This window comes from Castor canadensis, chromosome 6 (genome assembly GCF_047511655.1).
Source record: "Castor canadensis chromosome 6, mCasCan1.hap1v2, whole genome shotgun sequence".
NCBI classification, from domain to species: Eukaryota; Metazoa; Chordata; class Mammalia; order Rodentia; family Castoridae; genus Castor; species Castor canadensis.
In genome coordinates, this window is record NC_133391.1 from 34,613,932 (window position 1) to 34,633,720 (window position 19,789).

The window sequence follows — 19,789 nt, forward strand, 5'->3', positions numbered from 1 at the left end:
CATGCCCTTTGCTTGCACCTCAACTAATAGTTCTTCGGTTTTTCCCTTAATTACCATTTCATCTTCGAGTTCTGAGATTCTTGTCTTCTGCTTGTTCTATTCTGGCCCTCTATTTTGTTTTGCATTTCTGTTTCATTCTTTTTTCTGAAGTTTTCCATATCCTGAGTTTCTTCCTCTTTAATGTTGTCTATTTTCATCCTGATTCATTTATCTCTTTATTAATCGTGTTCTTTGTTTTACTTTGGTGTTTATACAGTGCTTCTATGGTTTCTCTTATTTGTTCTTGTGCTTTCTCAAATTCTCTATTTTTGTTGTCTTGAATTTCTTGAGTGTTTCCTGTACATTTTGGTTGACCATATCCAGTATCATCTCTGTAAAATTCTCATTGATTACTTGGAGGATTTCATCCTTCTAATATTTTTTGTGGGCTTCATTTGGTTCTTTGGCATAGTTTATCTTCATTTCATTGGAGGCTGAATCTGAGTATCTGTTTTCTTCATTTCCCTCTGGTTCCTGTACTAATTTTTCCTGTGGGGAAACTGGTTTCCCTGTTTTTTCTGTCTTCCCATCATTGCCCTTGGTATTGTTACTGTCCCTGTACTGTGTGCAATTAAGTATTTTCTAGCTTGTAATAATAACAGTGGTGATATTTAGAATGGGATGGTGAGGGGAGAGGGAAAGCAAAAAAGGTAAAGAAAAAGGGAAAAACAAATAAACAAGTAAAAACAAAACAAACAAATAAAAACCGTGTCAAAGATATAAACAGGGAGAGATAGTGTACTAATCAACAGTAAGCTAAACAGGCATTAGATAGACAGTGAAAGGATTAAAAAAATAAATTAAAATAAATAAAATTTTAAAAAATAAATAAAATAATTTTTAAAAATATCAAGTTCAAATGCAATGAAGTTTAAGTCTTAATAATTTTGGTGTTAGTCCTTCAGCCTCCAATCCTGGAGATGGTGTCTCAGAAGTAGTTCTGGGGGGTGGGGGCAGGGGGGAGAAATGAACCAAGCCTTGTATGCACATATGAATAATAAAAGAAAAATGAAAAAAAAAAAAAAGAAGTTCTGTCATTTTCTAATCAAAAGGAAAAAAACCAAAAAGGAAAAGAAAGAAAAACCAAAACAGAAGAAAGTGGCCCAAGTTCAGATGCAATACAGTTTCAGTAAGTTTTTTAGCATGCAGGTGTAGTTAGGTTGTTGTCTCATCAAAGGAAGTGAAAAAAAAAAAGAAAAAGAGTCTGGAGAGATTTCTGTGAATGGCTATCTGAGGCTGTGGCTCACCTGCCTACTGTCAGCCTGCTGTTGCTGGAGGCTTTATTTATGCAGATCTCAGGAGTGACCTAGTCAGGCAGGATTTGTTTACTTAGAGTTCTCCTGGGCATGTCCACCACTGTTACAAGCTTTCCTCTTTCCAAGCACACTGGGGGAGGTGGTGCTACACAGGCAATCTCTGGCCAGCGTGTTTATTTACAGTTCACGTGGGAAATGGGTCTTCCCCCCTCTCCCATGGAGTTTTCCTCCCACCACCACTTTTACAAGCTTTCCCACTCCTGGTTGCTTGGCTTGTGCCGCTCCTGCCTTCTCTGGCCAGCTTGTTTATTTACAGTTCTGTGAGGGATTGCTCCTCCCCCTCTCTTCAGTGCCCAGGGGGCCCCACTCTCTTTGATACATGTCTTTTTTCTTTTTTTCAGCTGCTTGTTTATTATTCAGTTTGTTTTTTTCCCTGGGTGGGAGTTACTCTGTCCAGGGAGCTATGCTGATCTGGCCCAGGGTTGTCTATGAGAGTACCATGTGCCACTTAGCTCACCTGCTGTTCTGCTTCTCCCAAGCAGGTTAGGCACTGGCTCCCACAGCGTGGGAGCCCTCCTTGTTTCTCTGTTTAACTTGGAGTGGAGATGCTGTGCGTGGGCTGGGGATGTGGTGGTGCTGGAGTTTTACCTCTTCTTGGTGGTTTTTCCTGCAAGGTGTTTCTCCAGCATCTCTCCAAGATTTTACTTTAGGAAGCACACTTTCTGCTTCCTCCCTCTAGTCACCATCTTGGAATCCCTAAATCTCTCTAATTTTGTTGAAGAGAGAGTGTAAGCAGTAATAGGAAGGACCAAGGGTTTTTGCTGGTTGAGATAAGGATAGGTATACAGGGAGTTGACTCGCATTAATTTCCTGTGCATGTGTGTTACCTTCTAGGTTAATTCTTCTTGAACTAACCTTTTCTCTAGTTCCTGGTCCCCTTCTCCTATTGGCCTCTGTCACTTTAAAGTTTCTGCATTAGTTTCTCTGCATGGAGGGCAACAAATGCTATCTTGCTTTTAGGGTGTCTTACTTATTCTCACACCTCCCTTGTGTGCTCTTGCTTTATCATGTGCTCAAAGTCCAGTCCCCTTGTTGTGTTTGCCCTTGATCTAATGTCTGCATATGATGGAGAACATATGATTTTTGGTCTTCTGGGCCAGGCTAACCTCACTCAGAATGATGTTCTCCAGTTCCATCCATTTACTTGTGAATGATAACATTTCATTCTTCTTCGTGGCTCAGTAAAATTCCATTGTGTACAAATACCACATTTTCTTGATCCATTCATCAGTAGTGGGGTATCTTGGCTATTTCCATAACTTGGCTATTATGAATAGCGCTGCAATAAACATGGGTGTGTAGGTGCCTCAGGAGTAACCTGTGTCACATTCTTTTGGGTATATCCCCAAGAGTGGTATTGCTGGATCATATGGTAGATCAATGTTTAGATTTTTAAGAATTATGCTTCATTTCTTGACCCCCAATGGTAAGTAGAATAAGCCAGTTCCAGTGGCTGATGCCTGAAATTCTAACTACTTGAGAGGCTGAAATCAAAAGGACTGGTTCCAGGTCAGCCTGGGCAAAAAACTTTGTGAGAAGAATCTGTATGTGGTATCATGCACCTGTCATCCCAGAGATGAGGAAAGCATTAAATAGGGGAATTGTGGTCTAGGCTGGCCTAGGCAAAAAGCAAAACCTTATCTCAAAAATAACCAGAGCAGGGCTGGAGGCATGGCTCAAGTGGTAGAGCACCTGGCTAGCAAGCACAAAACCCAGAGTTCAAACCCCAGTATGACCAAAATAAATAAATGACATAAAAAATAACCAGAGTAAAAAAGACTGGAAAGGAGATTCAAGGGGTGGAGTGCCTGCCTAGCAAGTGTGAAAGCTCTGAGTTCAAATTCTAGTACCACAAAAATGGGTAAAATATTAGTGCTTAACTCTTAGAGTAGTTGTGAGGATTAAATGAAAGTTCACACTGATGCACTTAGTGAACCCTACTTAACCTTTACATACCTTTACTGTCAGAGCCCATTTTAACATAATTAGCATTTAAATTTGGAAATACACACCACATAAATTATTTCTTACTTTACTTTTGTCCTGCTAGTCTGATGTTCCCCAGATGGCCTGCTTCTCCCTAACTTTTTGTACAGCATACAGCCTATCCATCAATAGAGATGTATGTTTATGATTATAAGGATACACAGTGGATATTACATGGTCATGGTGGTGGAAAACCTCTGCCTCTGAGGAGTTTTCATGCTTTTAGATAAAGGGAAAATAATGGATTGTATTGGTTCAGCTGTCAACAGATGGCATAAAAGTCTCTAATAACTAAAACTTGAAGGCTTACTACTTATTGATCAAGAAGTGTCTTGAATGCTTTCTGTGCCCCAGGCTAGCTTTGAAAAAGAAATGATTTTAAATACTCCCTTTTTTATTTAAGTTTTATTGTCATATTATTGCTGCACTGGGAGTACATTGTGACATTTACAAAAGTGGTTACAATATATCTTATCTAAATTCACCCCTTCCGTCATTCACCTTTATCCCCTCTTCTCCCATTCTTTAGTCTCAACAGATCTCATTTTCCATTTTCACACCATGAGTATGTAATATATCCACCATATTCACCCTCCTTCACCCTTTCCTTATATCCTCCCTCCTACTACTGGTACCAACCCCCAGATAGGACCTGTTTTACCTTCTTGTCCTCCATTTTGAATAAAAAGATATTTTTGTTTAAGCTTTCTATGCAGAGTACAGCATTTCCATGTATACATGTAGATACTCCCTTTTGTGATTATCATATATATTGTCACTATCACATGACTTTAAGATGTGATCAAAGTATTTTGCTAGCACAAAGATTCATTCATGCTATTTGGGACCTGTGGGTGAGGGTAGAGAAGACCAGATGGAGCTAAGGAATAGCTTCTGTGTGAACAAAAGTTGGGGGGAAAATCAAATAGATCCTATGAGACACAAGAATCCAGAACCACAGGAAGCATTAACAACAATCGACCTAAGACAGGCCTGGAAAGGAAGACATCAGCTAGTTTATCAACCCACTCTTTAAGCAAAGCTTCTTACAGAAAGTTTTCTCAGATATCATTTATTCATAACACCCAGCTCAATTCAAAGAAGCAGCTATTTTCTAAACTACAATTAGTGATTTCTAAAGATTATTTACTCTCCTTATTAAGGTTTCATGGTTTCAGTGTCTCTAACTTCATAGGGTAAAGTAACAAAGAACCTTCCAGCAAGCTAATCAGCAACAGATACCTAATTATTTACCCTTCGGATCTATAAATACTAAATCCAAGATGCTTTCTAGTAGAAAGAAACAAATCATGCCTACATTTGATACAGACAACCAAAATATGAGACCTTCTCACTTGTCACTATAAAGCAAGAGATTTCTAGCTACTAGTTAAGCCAGGACAGTAAACTTACACAGCTTTGTGAGGACATTGATTCTTGACATTCACTCTATAAAGTAATACTGTTTTTCTAATTCATTAGGTCAAGTATAAAGATCATAGTCCCTGTTATAGTGGTTATAGATGGCTGACAGAAGAAAATGAAGAGGCACAACACACGGCCAGTGCTGTGTTCTCCCCAAGCAAGAGCTTTCTCCACGTCGAACCCATGCCTGGTAAACTGCCGTGTGGCCAAACCCAGATCATCCAGGCACATTATATTCTAAATGGATGGGTACTACAGGAGCAAAAGGAGCTTGTCTTCTATTATCTGGTGAGAAGAGAGGTTACTTTAGGTCAAGCCTTTCTGTGGGGCAAGTCATTATAAACCTCTTTGGACATAACTACTTTGACTCCTTACCCATGTTCCTTTGGAAAGTCTGACTTCTCCTGGGGCTAAGTACTTCCAGTAGAGCCAAGACTGGAGTAAGTCTCTGTCAAACAAACTAAATTTCCTTTTTTTTTTTTCACAGATAATGGCAAAGGGAAACATTGTCCGAACCGGGACTCACGTGTTGCCTGTGGAGCAGGGAGACTGTGAGTATCTCTGTGATCTTCACATTCCTGCCTCATTCTCACCCACCCAACCTTACACCACAGAAATACCAAAAATACTTTCAAATACAACTGATGTCCATCCAATCACACTAAAGATGAATGAGGGAAAGCAATAAGCTTTCTTTTGTTCGCTTTTTAACAATTACTTGTTTTCTTTTTCTTCAAGATACTCATTTAGATTTTCTAAAATGATCATGTCTTTGTGTGTAGACTATATTTATTCCAAATTTTCAAGCTATAAATATATATGGGCCTTATTCTCAAAATAAGGACCATTTTTAGAGTTGTGATAGAGAATGGGGAGAAGGGATGGTAAACTTTTGGTGTTTCCTATATTCCAGGTCTTGTACTGAATCATTGATATTTGTATAAATGTCTTGTTTCTCCTTTGAAGTTATTTACAATTTATGAAGGATAAGTTGGGTATTTCCCATGGAATGGGATTCACCCCATGAACAAATAAGGAACAATGTAAACCCTTGAAGTTTTCTCCTATTCTAATGGAATCTAAACAATGACTAACTAGAAAATTATGAATGAATTACTGTTTGGATACCTCTTTGTACAGGGTAGTAGAGAGGACAAAAGCATAAATACTGTGTGCTCTTACTATTGAATCTTTTAACTCCACGTTTTGTTTCCCTCTTCTAGTGTGAGGTCTATATTGAATGGTAGTAAAGTAGACTATACCATATCCTTAGGTAACATCAGAGCCTTGTACGGGTAAGTTAAGCTTAAAGTTGGTGAGAAATCAAAATGTGATTTATACAAGAGATAAGTCTTTCATAAAGTCTTTTTTCTAAAGCTGTTGTTCTTAGAAGTACTCATCCATTTATTATGAACTATTTGTTATTTCTACTAATACAAGGTCACTAACTAGGTCAAGTAACAGAATTTTATTTCGGCTCTGGGCAGATGACTAACCCATGATTGCTTCATGTTCTTCTCTCTGCGCTCCAGTGAAAGGCCACTTTTCTGTGTCACTCCCTGTGGACTCAGACTTGGCTCCCATTGCCCGGTTGCTCATCTTTGCCATTTTACCTGATGGAGAAATGTTTGGGGATTCTGCAAAATATGATATTGAAAATTGTCTGGACAACAAGGTGAGTTGTTTCTATCATAATATTCCACATTTAAAACTAGTAGTTACTATCACTATTGCTATTTTGTCTATAAGTGAGGACTGACAGCAAAAAAAGTTAAATGAACGATCCAGACATTCAACAAGGTAGAAGCAGAGTCATAGTAAGAAACAATATCATTTGAGTCACTTTGTAATATTCTTGTACAGCATTATCTCTTATCATATGTCACAGTTCAGAGTATCTTATTCTTTCTTCTATGATGAAATATTGAGAAATATGCAACCAAATATTTAAGACTTCAAACTGCCAAAATAAAAACACAGGGGCACCTAGACCCATTCACCTTGTACCCAGAGTTAACTAGCACCTCGTCATATGTACAAAGAATTAGTACATCATAAGAATAATTAGAAATTGTTGCAATGGCTCAACTGAATCTTGAGAATCAAAACAAAGTAGAGGGGACAAAAAGCCTCAGTGCTAGCATAACGCCAACCACCATGAAGGCCAACATAGCAGTTATGCATTGAATGTAAGAAACACTTGGGAAATGGAGGTGAATACATGGGTAAATCTAGAAACTTGTTTTACTGACCTTGCTCCCCATTCATAGGTAAATTTGAACTTCAGCCCAGCACAAAATCTCCCAGCCTCACACAGCCAACTTCAAGTTTCTGCTTCTCCCCACTCCCTATGTGCCCTGAGAGTAGTGGACCAAAGTGTGCTGCTCATGAAGCCTGAAGCTGAGCTCTCTGCATCCTCGGTGAGTTCCCATCAGCCTTGGGCAATCAAGAAGGGATGTGCACAAGGGGCTCAGATCAAGAATAAATACTTGAGTGAGAGAAAATCTATTAAAATTCTATTTATCTATGGATTAATAGTTTTAAGCTCTTTCACATGCACTTTTTCAGTAATCTCTCATGTTCTGTCACTCCTCTGGATTAGATGATAGATACATAGATGATAGATGATAGATAGATAGATGAGAGAGAGAGAATCACACACTACTATATTCTTCAGGCAAATATTAAAATACCTTTAAAGGAATTATTAAGTGCCTTTCAATAATGGAAGCAAGGGACTATGACATGATTTTTAAATTCTAGGGTTTTTTTTTAATTATAACAACTCTGGTAGATATAGAAATCAGACAATACTGTTAATTTATTAATAATAAAGCAGAAGCGTTCAGGTATTTGATAGAGGGACACCAGTTCCTATCAATCTTTGATTAGTGTTACTGATGAAACACTTTGTTCCTCATAGTTTAATTCATTCACTGAACTTGTATTGATTTAATGCTTACTGCATTGTGGGCACCATACTAAGTGCTAGGAATCTAATAGTGAAATACTGGAGTGATAAAAAAAAACTTTATGTCTTGTGGAATTTATATTTTCATAGATGAGACAAACAATGACATATGTTTTGGAGAAAAATCAAGCAGGAAGGAGAAATGGGAAACATTAAGAGGGAGTTGCCTTTGAGAAAGCATCTAAGTTCATCACACTACTCATTTTGCTGATCCATTCTTTTCAATCATTTTTCAAACTCCTATGAATATTGTACAGTGTACCTGTCAGCATTTTCTTGTCTATCTCTCCCCCCATTCACATGTACTTAAAAGCATCATTTCCAATATTTTAGACTTAAACACTTATTTATTGTGTGAAGACCTGAAGCATTTTGTTCCATGAATAATACCTTAGAAAATACTATCCTGTCCTACATGGAGGATATATACAATATATATACAATATTTATTCATGTGTCTATTAAGAACATGCATCCATAAGCCTTGTTGTATACTGAGCCAATTGCTAACTACAGGTATAGACAAAACTATCACTCATTCAATCATCCCCAAGCTTTGTACGATGACTCACCTCTAGCAGAACTCAATTTCTCAATTAATATTACTTAATTTCATTTTAGTATTGAATCTAGTGTTTTCCTGTGAGTGATATAACCAAGTATTATGACCTTTGAGTATTTGGGGTGTTTTAAAATGCTAAACATCTTCAAAATGAAGCTAATGTTTAGACAAAGTTATCCATTTCTGTTCTATAAATTATCAAAACAATAATGGCACTCAAAGAAAGACTGGTAGTGATTTTTCTCCTTCTTTTCTCCTGGCACTTTTAAAACAAGCCACAAATAAGTTTGCCCTTGCATCTTTTGCATTTCTTCAGGTTTATGAACTGCTACCAATAAAAGACCTCAGCGATTTCCCTGGAGGTTTGAGTCTGGAAGAAGAGAATGAGGAATGTGTTGATCACCATAATGTGTACATTAATGGAATCCTATATTACCCAGTATCAAATACAAATGAAAAAGATATGTATATGTTCCTACAGGTAAAATCCTTACATTGTAGATAGTCAGTTCTTAAGGTTCTTAAAAAGTCATACGTGGAAAAAAATACTTATTTTTAATGCCTTATTATCATGGTTAGGGTTAATGGAATAGAGAAGTCAAGTGACTACTCCAAGGTCACTAATAGTACCAGATCTGCCAAAAGCATCAGAACCAGGACTGGGACTTTCTGGTCTATTAATCAAATTTTCTTTTTTATTGAAAGTCATTGCTGTATGATGTTTACAAACATCAGTTATATAAAATAATTGCTACTGAAATAGTTTAAAGTTCAAAGTGAAATTATCTCCACATGTATAGTAAGGTTCTTTGTACAGATATGAACATTAAAAGTTTAATATTAAGCTAATTAGACTGTTTATTCAAGTCAAATAAAAAGAAGCATGTGCATATACATTTTATAATATATATGTACTGATGAGATGATAATTTCCATTGCAGGGTATGGGCTTAAAAGTATTCACCAACTCAAAAATTCGTAAACTGAAAGTTTGTACACCGCCTGAACGATATGAGGTGCACTATGCAAGATATTCTGGTAAAATAATAATAAATTATTGCCTAAAATATTAAACCAAATAAAATAAATTTTAAAGATAAAATGTGATAAAAATTTAAAAAAAAACGAGTTGTGATTCAGATACATAAATGTTCTTGCACAAGGTTACATAGCAATACAAGCCCAATTTTTATTGTGGCAAACCTCCTACAAATGCAAATCTGAAAGAATACAGGGCAGTTTATCAAAGTTCTGAAAGAGAAGTTCAGGTAAAACACAGGAGCATGAATAAAGGCAAGGACTAACTTTGATTGGGGAACTCAGGAAGTCATTCGTGAAGAATCTGCTTCTGATGTGTGGGATTGGAAAGAGAAGGGGAAGTTTCCAGGCATAGAATCAGCGTAAACGGTAATAGAAATGTTCACTTAACAGTACCACATCCTCCTCAGTCATGAAAAGAAGCTCTTGGCTTCCTCCAAAGCATCAGCTAATATTTATGTCAGAACCACACACATTCATCAAATGATGTAAGCTACTTCTTTGATGAATCAAATAATAAACAAGCATTTATGTTGTCTTACATTGTCAAAACATGGTTGAGCATAAGTTGAATACAGCCCAAAAAAGTGTCAAAAATGAAGGAAAGCATTCTATGAGAATCAGTTTCTATGTGAAATTTGCTATAAAGATGATTGTGTATTTTATTTTATAAACTATAAAATCCATTACCAATAAAATTTATAGTAAACTTATATATATACAGGTATATACACAAGTTTTCTCAAGAAAACTGACTGTTAAGTATCTACCAGAACATCACTAGCAGAAGGTGAATAGTGGGAGAACCTAAGTCTAACACTCTAGCTCAACATGGAATAAAGAGCCTTGGCTCTTTCTGAACCTGTCATTCCTATAAACTGTTTCTCAAAATCACTATCATATTATGTGTGCTACAGTTTTTCTTTGTTCCCACAGATGAACAGATAAATCAGTGGCTACTTAGACTTCTATACTTCGTCCCACTCCATAGTCCCCATCTGTCCACTTAGCCCACTGTCTATGGGGCAGTAGCTTCCTAGGACTCCACAGAGCCCTTCTGCTTCACCAACAATCCAAGGCTTTTTGCCAAAGTCTTGTTTACATTCTTTGTGGTTTTCTAGCCACAGTTTAATGTATAATAATACTTCAGAATTCAGTTAAAATATCTCCACCTCAAAGAGATGATGTTTCCTGGTTACCCACGTGCCCTCTTCTGGCTCCCCTCTGTTTCATCACCCTACTTATTTCTTTGGTACCACTAATTACAATCTCTCATAAGCTTTATTTTTGTATTGACTCTGCCTGTCTTCTCTCTCACCTATCATAGAACCAGTTGCACACCTTCACAAAAGCCAAAACCATGAAGACCGAGTACTTGTTTCAGCGTCTCAAAAAGAGACTGTGCGAAAGTATTTCCCTGAGACGTGGATCTGGAACTTGGTGGCGGTGGAGTAAGTAACTTTCTGAATATATAAAACACAATATAGATGCCTCACAGTTTTTAATTCATAGCTATTCCTTCTTTTTTTACTGTGTATATTTAAGGTATATAGCATGATGTTTGGATACACATAATGAAATGATTAGTACAGTTGATCAAATTAACATACCCGTCCCCTCACATTGTTACCTCGTGTGTGTGCCATAAGAGAATCCATGTATTCTCTCAGCAAATTCCCAAAACACAATATAATATTATTAACTGTAGTCTTCATGCTGTACATTAGATACCTAGAGTTACTCGTTCTACAATAACGGCAACTTTGTGCAGTTAGACTTGCTTCTCCTCATCACTACTCCCCCAAACACCATTCTACTGTTTCTATGTATTCAACTTAGTTAGATTGTGCATCCAAGTGAGATCATGCAAGATTTTTCTTTCTCTGTCTAGCACATTTCACTTAACACAGTATCTTCCAGGTTCACCCATATTTTTACAAGTGGCAAGACTTCCTTCTTTTGAAAGGCTGACTAACATAGATTTTGTATGTGTGTGTCAACTTCCTTATCTCTTCATTCATTTGCTTTTACCATGTACCTGTTGACCATTCTCATATCTTCTCTGGAAAAATGTCTATACATTACCTTACCCACTTTTAAACCAAATTATTGGGTTTTTTCCATTTTTGATTTATGTGAGTTTCTTGTATATTAATCCTTTTTCAGATATCTGATTCACAAATAATTTCTTTTAAGCCACAAGCTACTTTTTCATTTTATTCACTGTTTCCTTTGCTGTGAAAAGCTTTTCAGTTTGGTATAGCCATTTCTCTATTTTTTCCTTTGTTGACTGTGCTTTTGGTGTCATATCCAAAAATTCATTTCTGAGATCTTTATGCTTTCTTCTAGGAGTTTTACAATTTCTTATCAGTTCTTACACTCAGGGTTTTAACCCACTGTAATTTAATTTTTTTTTTTGGTGGTACTGGGGTTTGAACTCAGGGCCTCATGCTTGCTAAGCAGGCACTCTATCACTTGAGCCACTCCACCAGTGTAAATTGATTTTTGTGTATGGTGTCAGATAACAGGCCAGAGTCACTCTTTCATGGACTTATCCAGTTGTCCCATTACCATTTATTAAAGAGACTGTCCTTTCTCCATTGTATGTTTTTGTGGGCTTTGTCAAAAATTAGTTAAGCATGTGTGCTTGAGTTTATTTCTGGGCTGTCTCTTCTGTTCCAATATTCTATGTGTCTGATTTTATGCCAGTATCCTGATATTGTCATTATTTAGGCTTTGTAATAATAAAATTAGGAACTGTGATGTCTCCGACTTTGTCTTCATTTATTTTTTATTCAAGTGACACATATTTGTACATATTTTTGAGGTGCGATATAGTAATTTGATACATGTATACAATGCATAATGATCAAATCAAGATAATTAGCATTTACATCTCCTCAAACACTTGTCATTTCTATGTGTTGGGAAACTTGAGACTCTCATAGCTATTTTGTAATAATATATCATATATTGCTGTAGACTAGAGCAATACCATTGTGCTGTAGGATACTTGAACTAACTCCTCCTTTCTAATTATAGTTTGGTACCCGTTTCTAACCTCTACCTATCACTTCTACCCTCTACCATTCCTAGTCACTAAATGACTACTATATACTGCCTTCTATGGGATCAATTTTTTATACTTTGCATATGAGTGAGATCATGCAGAATTTGTCTTCTTATGCCCAGTTTATTTCACTCAGCATGTATCCTCTAGTTCTATCTACATTGTTACAAATGACAGGATTTCTTTTTTTATGGCCAAATAGTGTTCCATTGTATATACATGCCACATTTCCTTTTGCTTTTGTTTGTTCCTTTGTTTATGACAGGTTTCACTATTTAGTCAAGACTGGACTCAAACTCACAATGTTCTTGCCTCAGCCTCCCAAGTGCCAGGATTACAGATGTTCACCATCACAATTACTACATACCACAGTTTCTACACTAAATTTGCTTTGACTATTCACAAGCTTTTGTGGTTTTATGCAAATCTTAGAATTTTGTCCGATTTCTTTAAAAAATGCAATTGTAATTTTGATAAAGATTGCACTGACTCTGTATATCACTTGGATAGGATGAGTATTTAAAAAATATTAATTCTTCTAATCCATGAACATGGGATGCTGACACTGTTCCATTTGTTTTTGTAAAGACTTTTTCCCTCCTTCCTTAAATTTATTTCTAAGTATTTTTTATTCTATCATAAATTGGATTGTTTTCTTGATCTTGTTGATATAAACTGTAAGTTGTTTTTGTATGTTGGTTTTATACACTGAAACTTCACTGAATTTATTGATTAGTTCCAATAGTTTTTAAATGAATTTTCAGGGTTTTCTGCCTTTAGGATCATGTCATCTGCAAACAGGAATAATTTTACTTATTTTGCTATTTAAATGCTTTTTAGTTCCTTTTCCTTGTACGATTATTCTTGCAGGTGTTTCCAGTACTACACTGAATAGAAGTGGTAAGAGGGCATCTTTATCCCATACAGGAACTTTAAGACAAAGTTTTCTGTTTTTCTTCATTGGCTATAATGTTATCTCTGGGCTGTCATAAATGGTCATTATTAATGGTGAGGAAATTTCCTTCTATACCTGCTACTCCATTGACATCCTCATAAAAGGGTATCAAATTTTATCAAATGTTTTTTCTGCTTCTCCTGGGATAAACATGTGGTTTTTATCTCCCATTCTGTCAATATGGTATACCACATGGATTTGTATATGTTAAATCAATCTTGTATTCCATGGATAAATCCCACTTGTTCATTCTGTACAATCTTTCTGGTGTATTGTTGAATTCAGTCTACTATTATTTTATTGAGTATTTAGGGTTCTGTGTTTATCAAAGATATTGCCTTCTAATTTTCTTTTCTATGAGATTCCCATCTGGCTTTGATATCAGTGTAATGCAGACCTCATAAAGTAAGTTTAGAGTATTCCCTCTATTTCAATTTTGGAAGAGTTTAAAAAGGATTGATGTTAATTCCCCCTAAGTGTTTGGGGTAATACAGCCATGAAGACATCTGGTTCTGGATTTTTCTTTGCTGAGAAGTTTTCAATTATTACTTCAAACTCTTTTTGAAGCTTTCTGTTTCCTCTTGAGCCAATCTGGATGAGTTGTATGTCTCCAGGAATTTTTCCATTTCCTCTAGGTTACCCAATTCATTATTGAAAAGTTATTCCTAATGACTTCTATGGTCTTTTTTATTTCTGAGCCATTCATTATAACATCACCTTTTTTGTTTTTCCCTTTTACTTATTTGACTCTCCTGTCTTTGTTTCTTGGTTAACCAACCTAACATTTAATGATTTTTTCAAAAAATTTTTAGTTATATTGATTTTTCTGTAGTTCTTCTATTCTTACTATTTCTGATTGTATCTTTATTATTTCCTACCTCCTGCTAACTTGTATTTAGTTTGTTTTTCTAGTTCCATGAGATGTGAAGTTCATTGAGCTCCTTCCTATTTTGTAATTTAGGTATCTGTTACCATTGTTTTACTTAGCTAAAATTAAACTTCCCTCTTAGTACTGCTTTTGCTGCATTCTGTGACTTCTGGTTAGCTGTATTTTCATTTTTTTTCCTTGGTATATTTTCTCAAATTTCCTTCTGGTTTCCTGAATAATCTAATGGTTTTCAAAAATGTGTTAAATTTCTATGTATTTATGATTTTTCTGTTTTCTTACTGCTACTAATTTTCAGTTTCATGTCACTGTGGTGAGAACAAATTCATAGAAACATAATTTTTATCTTCTTAAAATTGCTCAGACTTGGTTCATGACCTAGCATGTGATCTACCCTAGAGAATGCTCTAAGATCTGCTTGAGAATGTACAATGTTAGGTCCACTTGATTTTTTTTTATGTTTATGGCTTCTATATTCTATATTGACTTTCAGTCTGGATACTGTGTCTAGTTTTGAAAGGGTGCATTGAGACTTCCTAGTATTATTGCAGTGTTGTCAATATTTCCTTTCAGATCAATCAGTATGTGCATATACTTAGGTGCTCTGACGTTGCGTATGTATATATTTCAAATTGTTACATATACTTTTTGAATTGACCCTTTTATCATTATGTTCTGATCTTTTTTGTCAATAGAGGCAGGTTTGTTTTTTTGTATTGTTTTGGTTTTGTGTTTTAGAGATAGGGTCTCACTATGTAGGCCAGGATGGCAATAAATTCATGATCCTCCTTCCTCCACCACCTGAGTGCTGGATTACAGGCATGTACCACCACGCCAGGCACTAGAAGCAGTTTTAACTTACAGCCAACTTTGCCTGTTGTAAGTATAGCCACTCCTGCTTTACTTTGGTTACTGTGCATGGAATATCTTCTTCCCTCCCTTCACATTCACCTTACGTGTGTCTTTGAATCTAAAGTGAGTTTTTTGCTCACTTACTGTAGATTAAGCATGGTTTTTATTCATGTAGCCATTCTTTATCTTTTTATTGCAAAGATTAGTCCATTTACATTTAAAGTAATTATTGATGATGACAAGTTTACTATTGCCATTTTTTAAACTGTTTTGTCTTATTTTTTGTCTCTTTTTTTGCTTTTTTTTTGCTGTCTTTTGTATTTTGTTGTGGAGTTGTTTTGATTAATAGGTTTCAATTCCAACCTCTTTCTTGTGTTTAATTTCTGTAGGTATTTTCTTTGTTGTTACGAAGGGAATTACATAAAATATATTTGTAATCATTTACTTTAATCCAATAACAGTTTAGCTATCCTTGAAATCAAGGACTCTCTGCTTTTATCTTTCCTACGCACGTATTATATGCTTGATATCACAATTCACATCTCTTTGTATTATGTATTATAACTTAGTTGTAATTATTCTAATGCTTCCTCTCTTAACTTTTATACTATAGTTAAAGTGATTTACCCTATACCATTTTACTAAGACAGAATTCTCAATTTATCTATATATTTATCCTTTCAAAGAGTTTCATAATATTAATGCCCTATGTTGTTTTATGGTGTCCTCTTATTTCAAGTAGAAAAACTCCAATTAGTGTTATTTTAAGGCAGGAGAAATGGAGATGAAGTCCTCAGCTTTATCACACCTCATTTTTGAAGAATGTGTTTGCTGAGTGTAGAATTCTTGGTGGAAAGTTTGTTTATTTATTTTTTTTCTTTCAGCCTTCTGAATGTATCATGTAGTCCTTTCTGAAAAGTTTCTGGGAAAACAATCCTTTAATAATCTCATGGAGTTTCTCTTATATACAACAAATGGCTTTTCTCTTGCTGCTGTCAAAATTTTCTTTATATCCTAACTTTTGTTGATTTTACTACAATGTGCATCAGTGTAGCCCTCTTTGGATTGTTATTTGGTATTCTTTAGTCTTCCTGTATCTTAAGCTCTGTTTCCTTCCCCATGGGAAGAAAACTTCATTATTTTGATTTCTGTCCCTTTTTCACTCTCTTTTTGAGACTCTGATAGTACATGTTAGTCTTCTCAATGCTGCTCCTTTGGACTCTTAAGCTATCTTCACTCTTTTTCATTCTATTATTATTATATATTAGTTAATAAAATTAATTATTTATTAAGCATATATTATTATGCTTTCATTCTGTTATCATTATTAAGATGATTTTTACATGAGTTGTGGTCAAGTTTGCTGGTCCATTCTTTTCTTTGGTCTAGTCTTTTGTTGAGCCCTTTCGGTGGATTTTTCACTTCAATAATTGTATTCTGCAGATGTATGATTTATGTTTGGTGATTTTTATATTTTCTCTCTCTTTGTTGGACTTCTTATTTTGTTCATGCATTTTTAGCCTGACCTTGTTGCTTGCTGTTTTGAATCCTCTATTGAGTAAACTACTTATCTCCATTTCATTAAGGTCAGTCTCTGGAGATTTTTCTTTTTTTTTCCTTTGGAACACCTTTCCATTTCTTTATTTTCCTTGATTGTCTACATTGGTTTCAATGTATTAGATAAGGCAACTGCCCCTCCCAGTATTGTCAGACTAACTTCATGTAGGAGAAACACCTCCTGAGTCAGCCCAGCCAAAGATTTTAGGTGTCCCTCAAATCTTTGTGTTTGTCCAAGCCACTGTCTTTCTTCTTGGTGGCCCCAGGAAATTAGGGAATACTGAGACCTGTCAGTGCCTTGAGACAGGCAAAATGGAAAGAAAACCCTGGAAATGCAGTTGGAAAAGTTTGAATGGCAGGTAGATGTCCTAAATCCTTCAATCTTTAGGGAGAAGCTTGGGAGTTGGAATTTATACCCCATTCTTTCTGTGTAAAGCTGGGAAGAAGACCTATGGCAAATGCCTCTACTCCCATCATACTGCATATACATTCAATGCATTGCTTTGTTCTCTGTGTCCCCCAGAAGCCAAGAAAATGTCTACTGTTTTTGCTCCAAGAGACAGGCACATTGTCTGGACAACTCAGCTCTATCTCTGGAGCTGGCCAGTAGAAGATGTAGGAAGACACCACATATCCATTAGATACCAGCTAATGAAAAGCCTGATCCTCAGGTAGCAACTCAGAAAGTTAAAACATTAAGTGCAATCAAACCTCTCCAGGGAAAAACTGGAAACTTAACATTTTTGTCTGTTCTCTTTATGCTGAGCCCAGGGAGAAAGCCACTGAAGGTTCTCACATATTCATTTAATACCGTCTTTTTGTTCTCTATGGTCTCAGAGGTCTTGACAATGCAGGTACCATCCATTCCCAGAGACAGGTGATTCAGGAGTCAGACCCTTGGGTAGGAGCTATAAAAGTTAAGGTGCTTGAAAAAAGTTGATACATTGAAAAATTACTTCCAAGGAGAAGTCATAGACTAATTTTATCACTGAATCAAACAAAGGGTAAAAGCATGAGAAGTGCTCACACCCCCACTCAGGATCCAGAAAGTCTGTTTGTTTACCTGCCTCTTCTTCCAAATGGGGATAGGGACAAGTCCAGCCCTTGGGCAAAAACTGGGAGAATGTGTAAACAAAAACTTTCCAGGAAGAAACTGGGGAATTTTAGCTAACTTTTCAATATCCAAGTACTTTTAAACTCATTGCTATTTTCAGGAGAGATTTAGCATAAATATTTAAAGAAAGTCTCATTGATCTAACTGAATCAGCAATAAGAAATTTTGCAAAAATTTAATTCTAGGATTTCCAGAAAATGAACATAATATAAACAAGCACTGAACAGATTAACAAATAAGTTATTTTACTGGTTAGAAATATAGGGTTACAATAGAATCAAAGTAGAATTAAAAATTACAGGGGTTGGAGGCATGGCTCAAGTGGTAAGGCACCTGCCTACCAAGCAAGGCCTTGAGTTCAAATCCCTCTATACACATATACACTTAGCCTTAATGCAGTGTTATTTTATATAACAGAACTTAAGGAAAATAGCAAATTACATATTTGGTTTATAACTATATTACCTATAAAAGTTTTTGCTATGACTACATATTTATAGGAGATTTTGATATAGACTAGATAGAAAACAGATTTGGAAGAAAGGCCTAGTCTTTTCCCATATCTGGTTTTGATTATGCTCTTCATTATCTGTATTTTTGTTGAGTGCATGCAAGTCGTGACAACAGAACCATTTATAAGAGTGTACTTCCTAGGCAAAATTTATTCACATGCTTACCTTCTGTCCTTCACCTCTCCATCCTCCAGCTCATCAGGTGTGACTGAATTAGGAGTAACTGTCCCTGACACCATCACTGAGTGGAAGGCAGGGGCTTTCTGCCTGTCCAATGACACTGGACTTGGTTTCTCTCCCACTGTCTCCTTCCGAGCCTTCCAGCCCTTCTTTGTGGAGCTCACAATGCCGTACTCTGTGATCCGTGGAGAGGCCTTCACCCTCAAGGCCACTGTGTTGAACTACCTTCCCGAATGCATCCGGGTAAGAACTGCTCATTCCTAAATTGAACACCAGGGAGTAGTCAGGTAAATCAAAATTTCCATCCAAGAATACTGACAAACTTTTGTATATAATGTGTAACCAACAAAGGAAGAATACTGTGAGAAAGATATTCATTTGTGATATAACTTATAGTTTCTGATATCTCTAAATACCAATTTGCAAAAACATGTTTCTAGCTTGTATTATAACCCTTTATAGTTAGGTCGTTTTTAAAGATTCCTGACATGGACAACAAATACCAAGTCTCTTCCTTCTCATGTCATAGATTCTCCAAGATTCTACTTCTACATTCCTATGTATTTAACTTTTCACAGCTCATTACTATAGTCATTTAAAAAGTTGTCCATGAACATATTAACTCTGCTGAATTTAACTGTTTATAAATCTTGTTTACTCTCCTGTGGATGCTGAAGATATTGTTAAGCTTCCAGATCAAAGAAATATTGCTCACATGGGCAGCATTCCATTGTTACCTTCCCTCTCCTCTGGTCCCACCACATGAAAGAGGAAACTACCCCCAAAATACTAAGATTAAGATCTCAGGTCCTGCTAATATACTAAAGATGCTTGGTCTTCATTTATATCATCTTTGATATTGACCAACCTGAAATCTAACCATTTCCTTAATATGCTTTATTTCAACCCATTCTCCTTCTAATCCCTCTGTCTATTCTTCTTTCTAATCCCTTCCCTAATACTTTTGTTTCTTGTGTCATTTCAGGTCAGTGTGCAACTGGAAGCTTCTCCCGCATTCCTTTCTGTCCCAGTGGAGAGTGAACAGGGCTCTCACTGCATCTGTGGGAATGGGCGTCACACTTTGTCCTGGGCAGTAACCCCAAAGACATTAGGTGAGAGAAATTCCTATAGTCTACAATTCTCTACTCAAGGATTGCATATTTCAGTGGGATCCACAATATCACCAGTGCTACTTTTCTCAGGCAATAACCCCCAGATGGAGGGTTTTTATTTCTTTGCTTTTCATTCAAGGATGCTTAGAAGATTATCCTGACTCACTGCCATCTCCACCTTAGCCTCTAGTTTATGCTACTTCCATTCCTGCCT

The 19,789-nt window shown here is 36.1% G+C and overlaps 1 protein-coding gene across 1 annotated transcript in view; it reads left to right on the top strand.

Annotated features, from left to right (window-relative positions):
• Positions 1 to 19,789, top strand: part of A2m (alpha-2-macroglobulin) — a 61,997-nt gene that overhangs the window by 17,490 nt on the left and 24,718 nt on the right. The window contains exons 12-20 of the mRNA XM_020174956.2: positions 4,824 to 5,054; positions 5,254 to 5,317; positions 6,299 to 6,441; positions 7,037 to 7,186; positions 8,616 to 8,780; positions 9,241 to 9,337; positions 10,665 to 10,788; positions 18,478 to 18,706; positions 19,449 to 19,575. Of these exons, the coding sequence (XP_020030545.2) occupies positions 4,824 to 5,054; positions 5,254 to 5,317; positions 6,299 to 6,441; positions 7,037 to 7,186; positions 8,616 to 8,780; positions 9,241 to 9,337; positions 10,665 to 10,788; positions 18,478 to 18,706; positions 19,449 to 19,575 (1,330 nt within the window). The remainder of the gene's footprint in view (positions 1 to 4,823; positions 5,055 to 5,253; positions 5,318 to 6,298; positions 6,442 to 7,036; positions 7,187 to 8,615; positions 8,781 to 9,240; positions 9,338 to 10,664; positions 10,789 to 18,477; positions 18,707 to 19,448; positions 19,576 to 19,789) is intronic.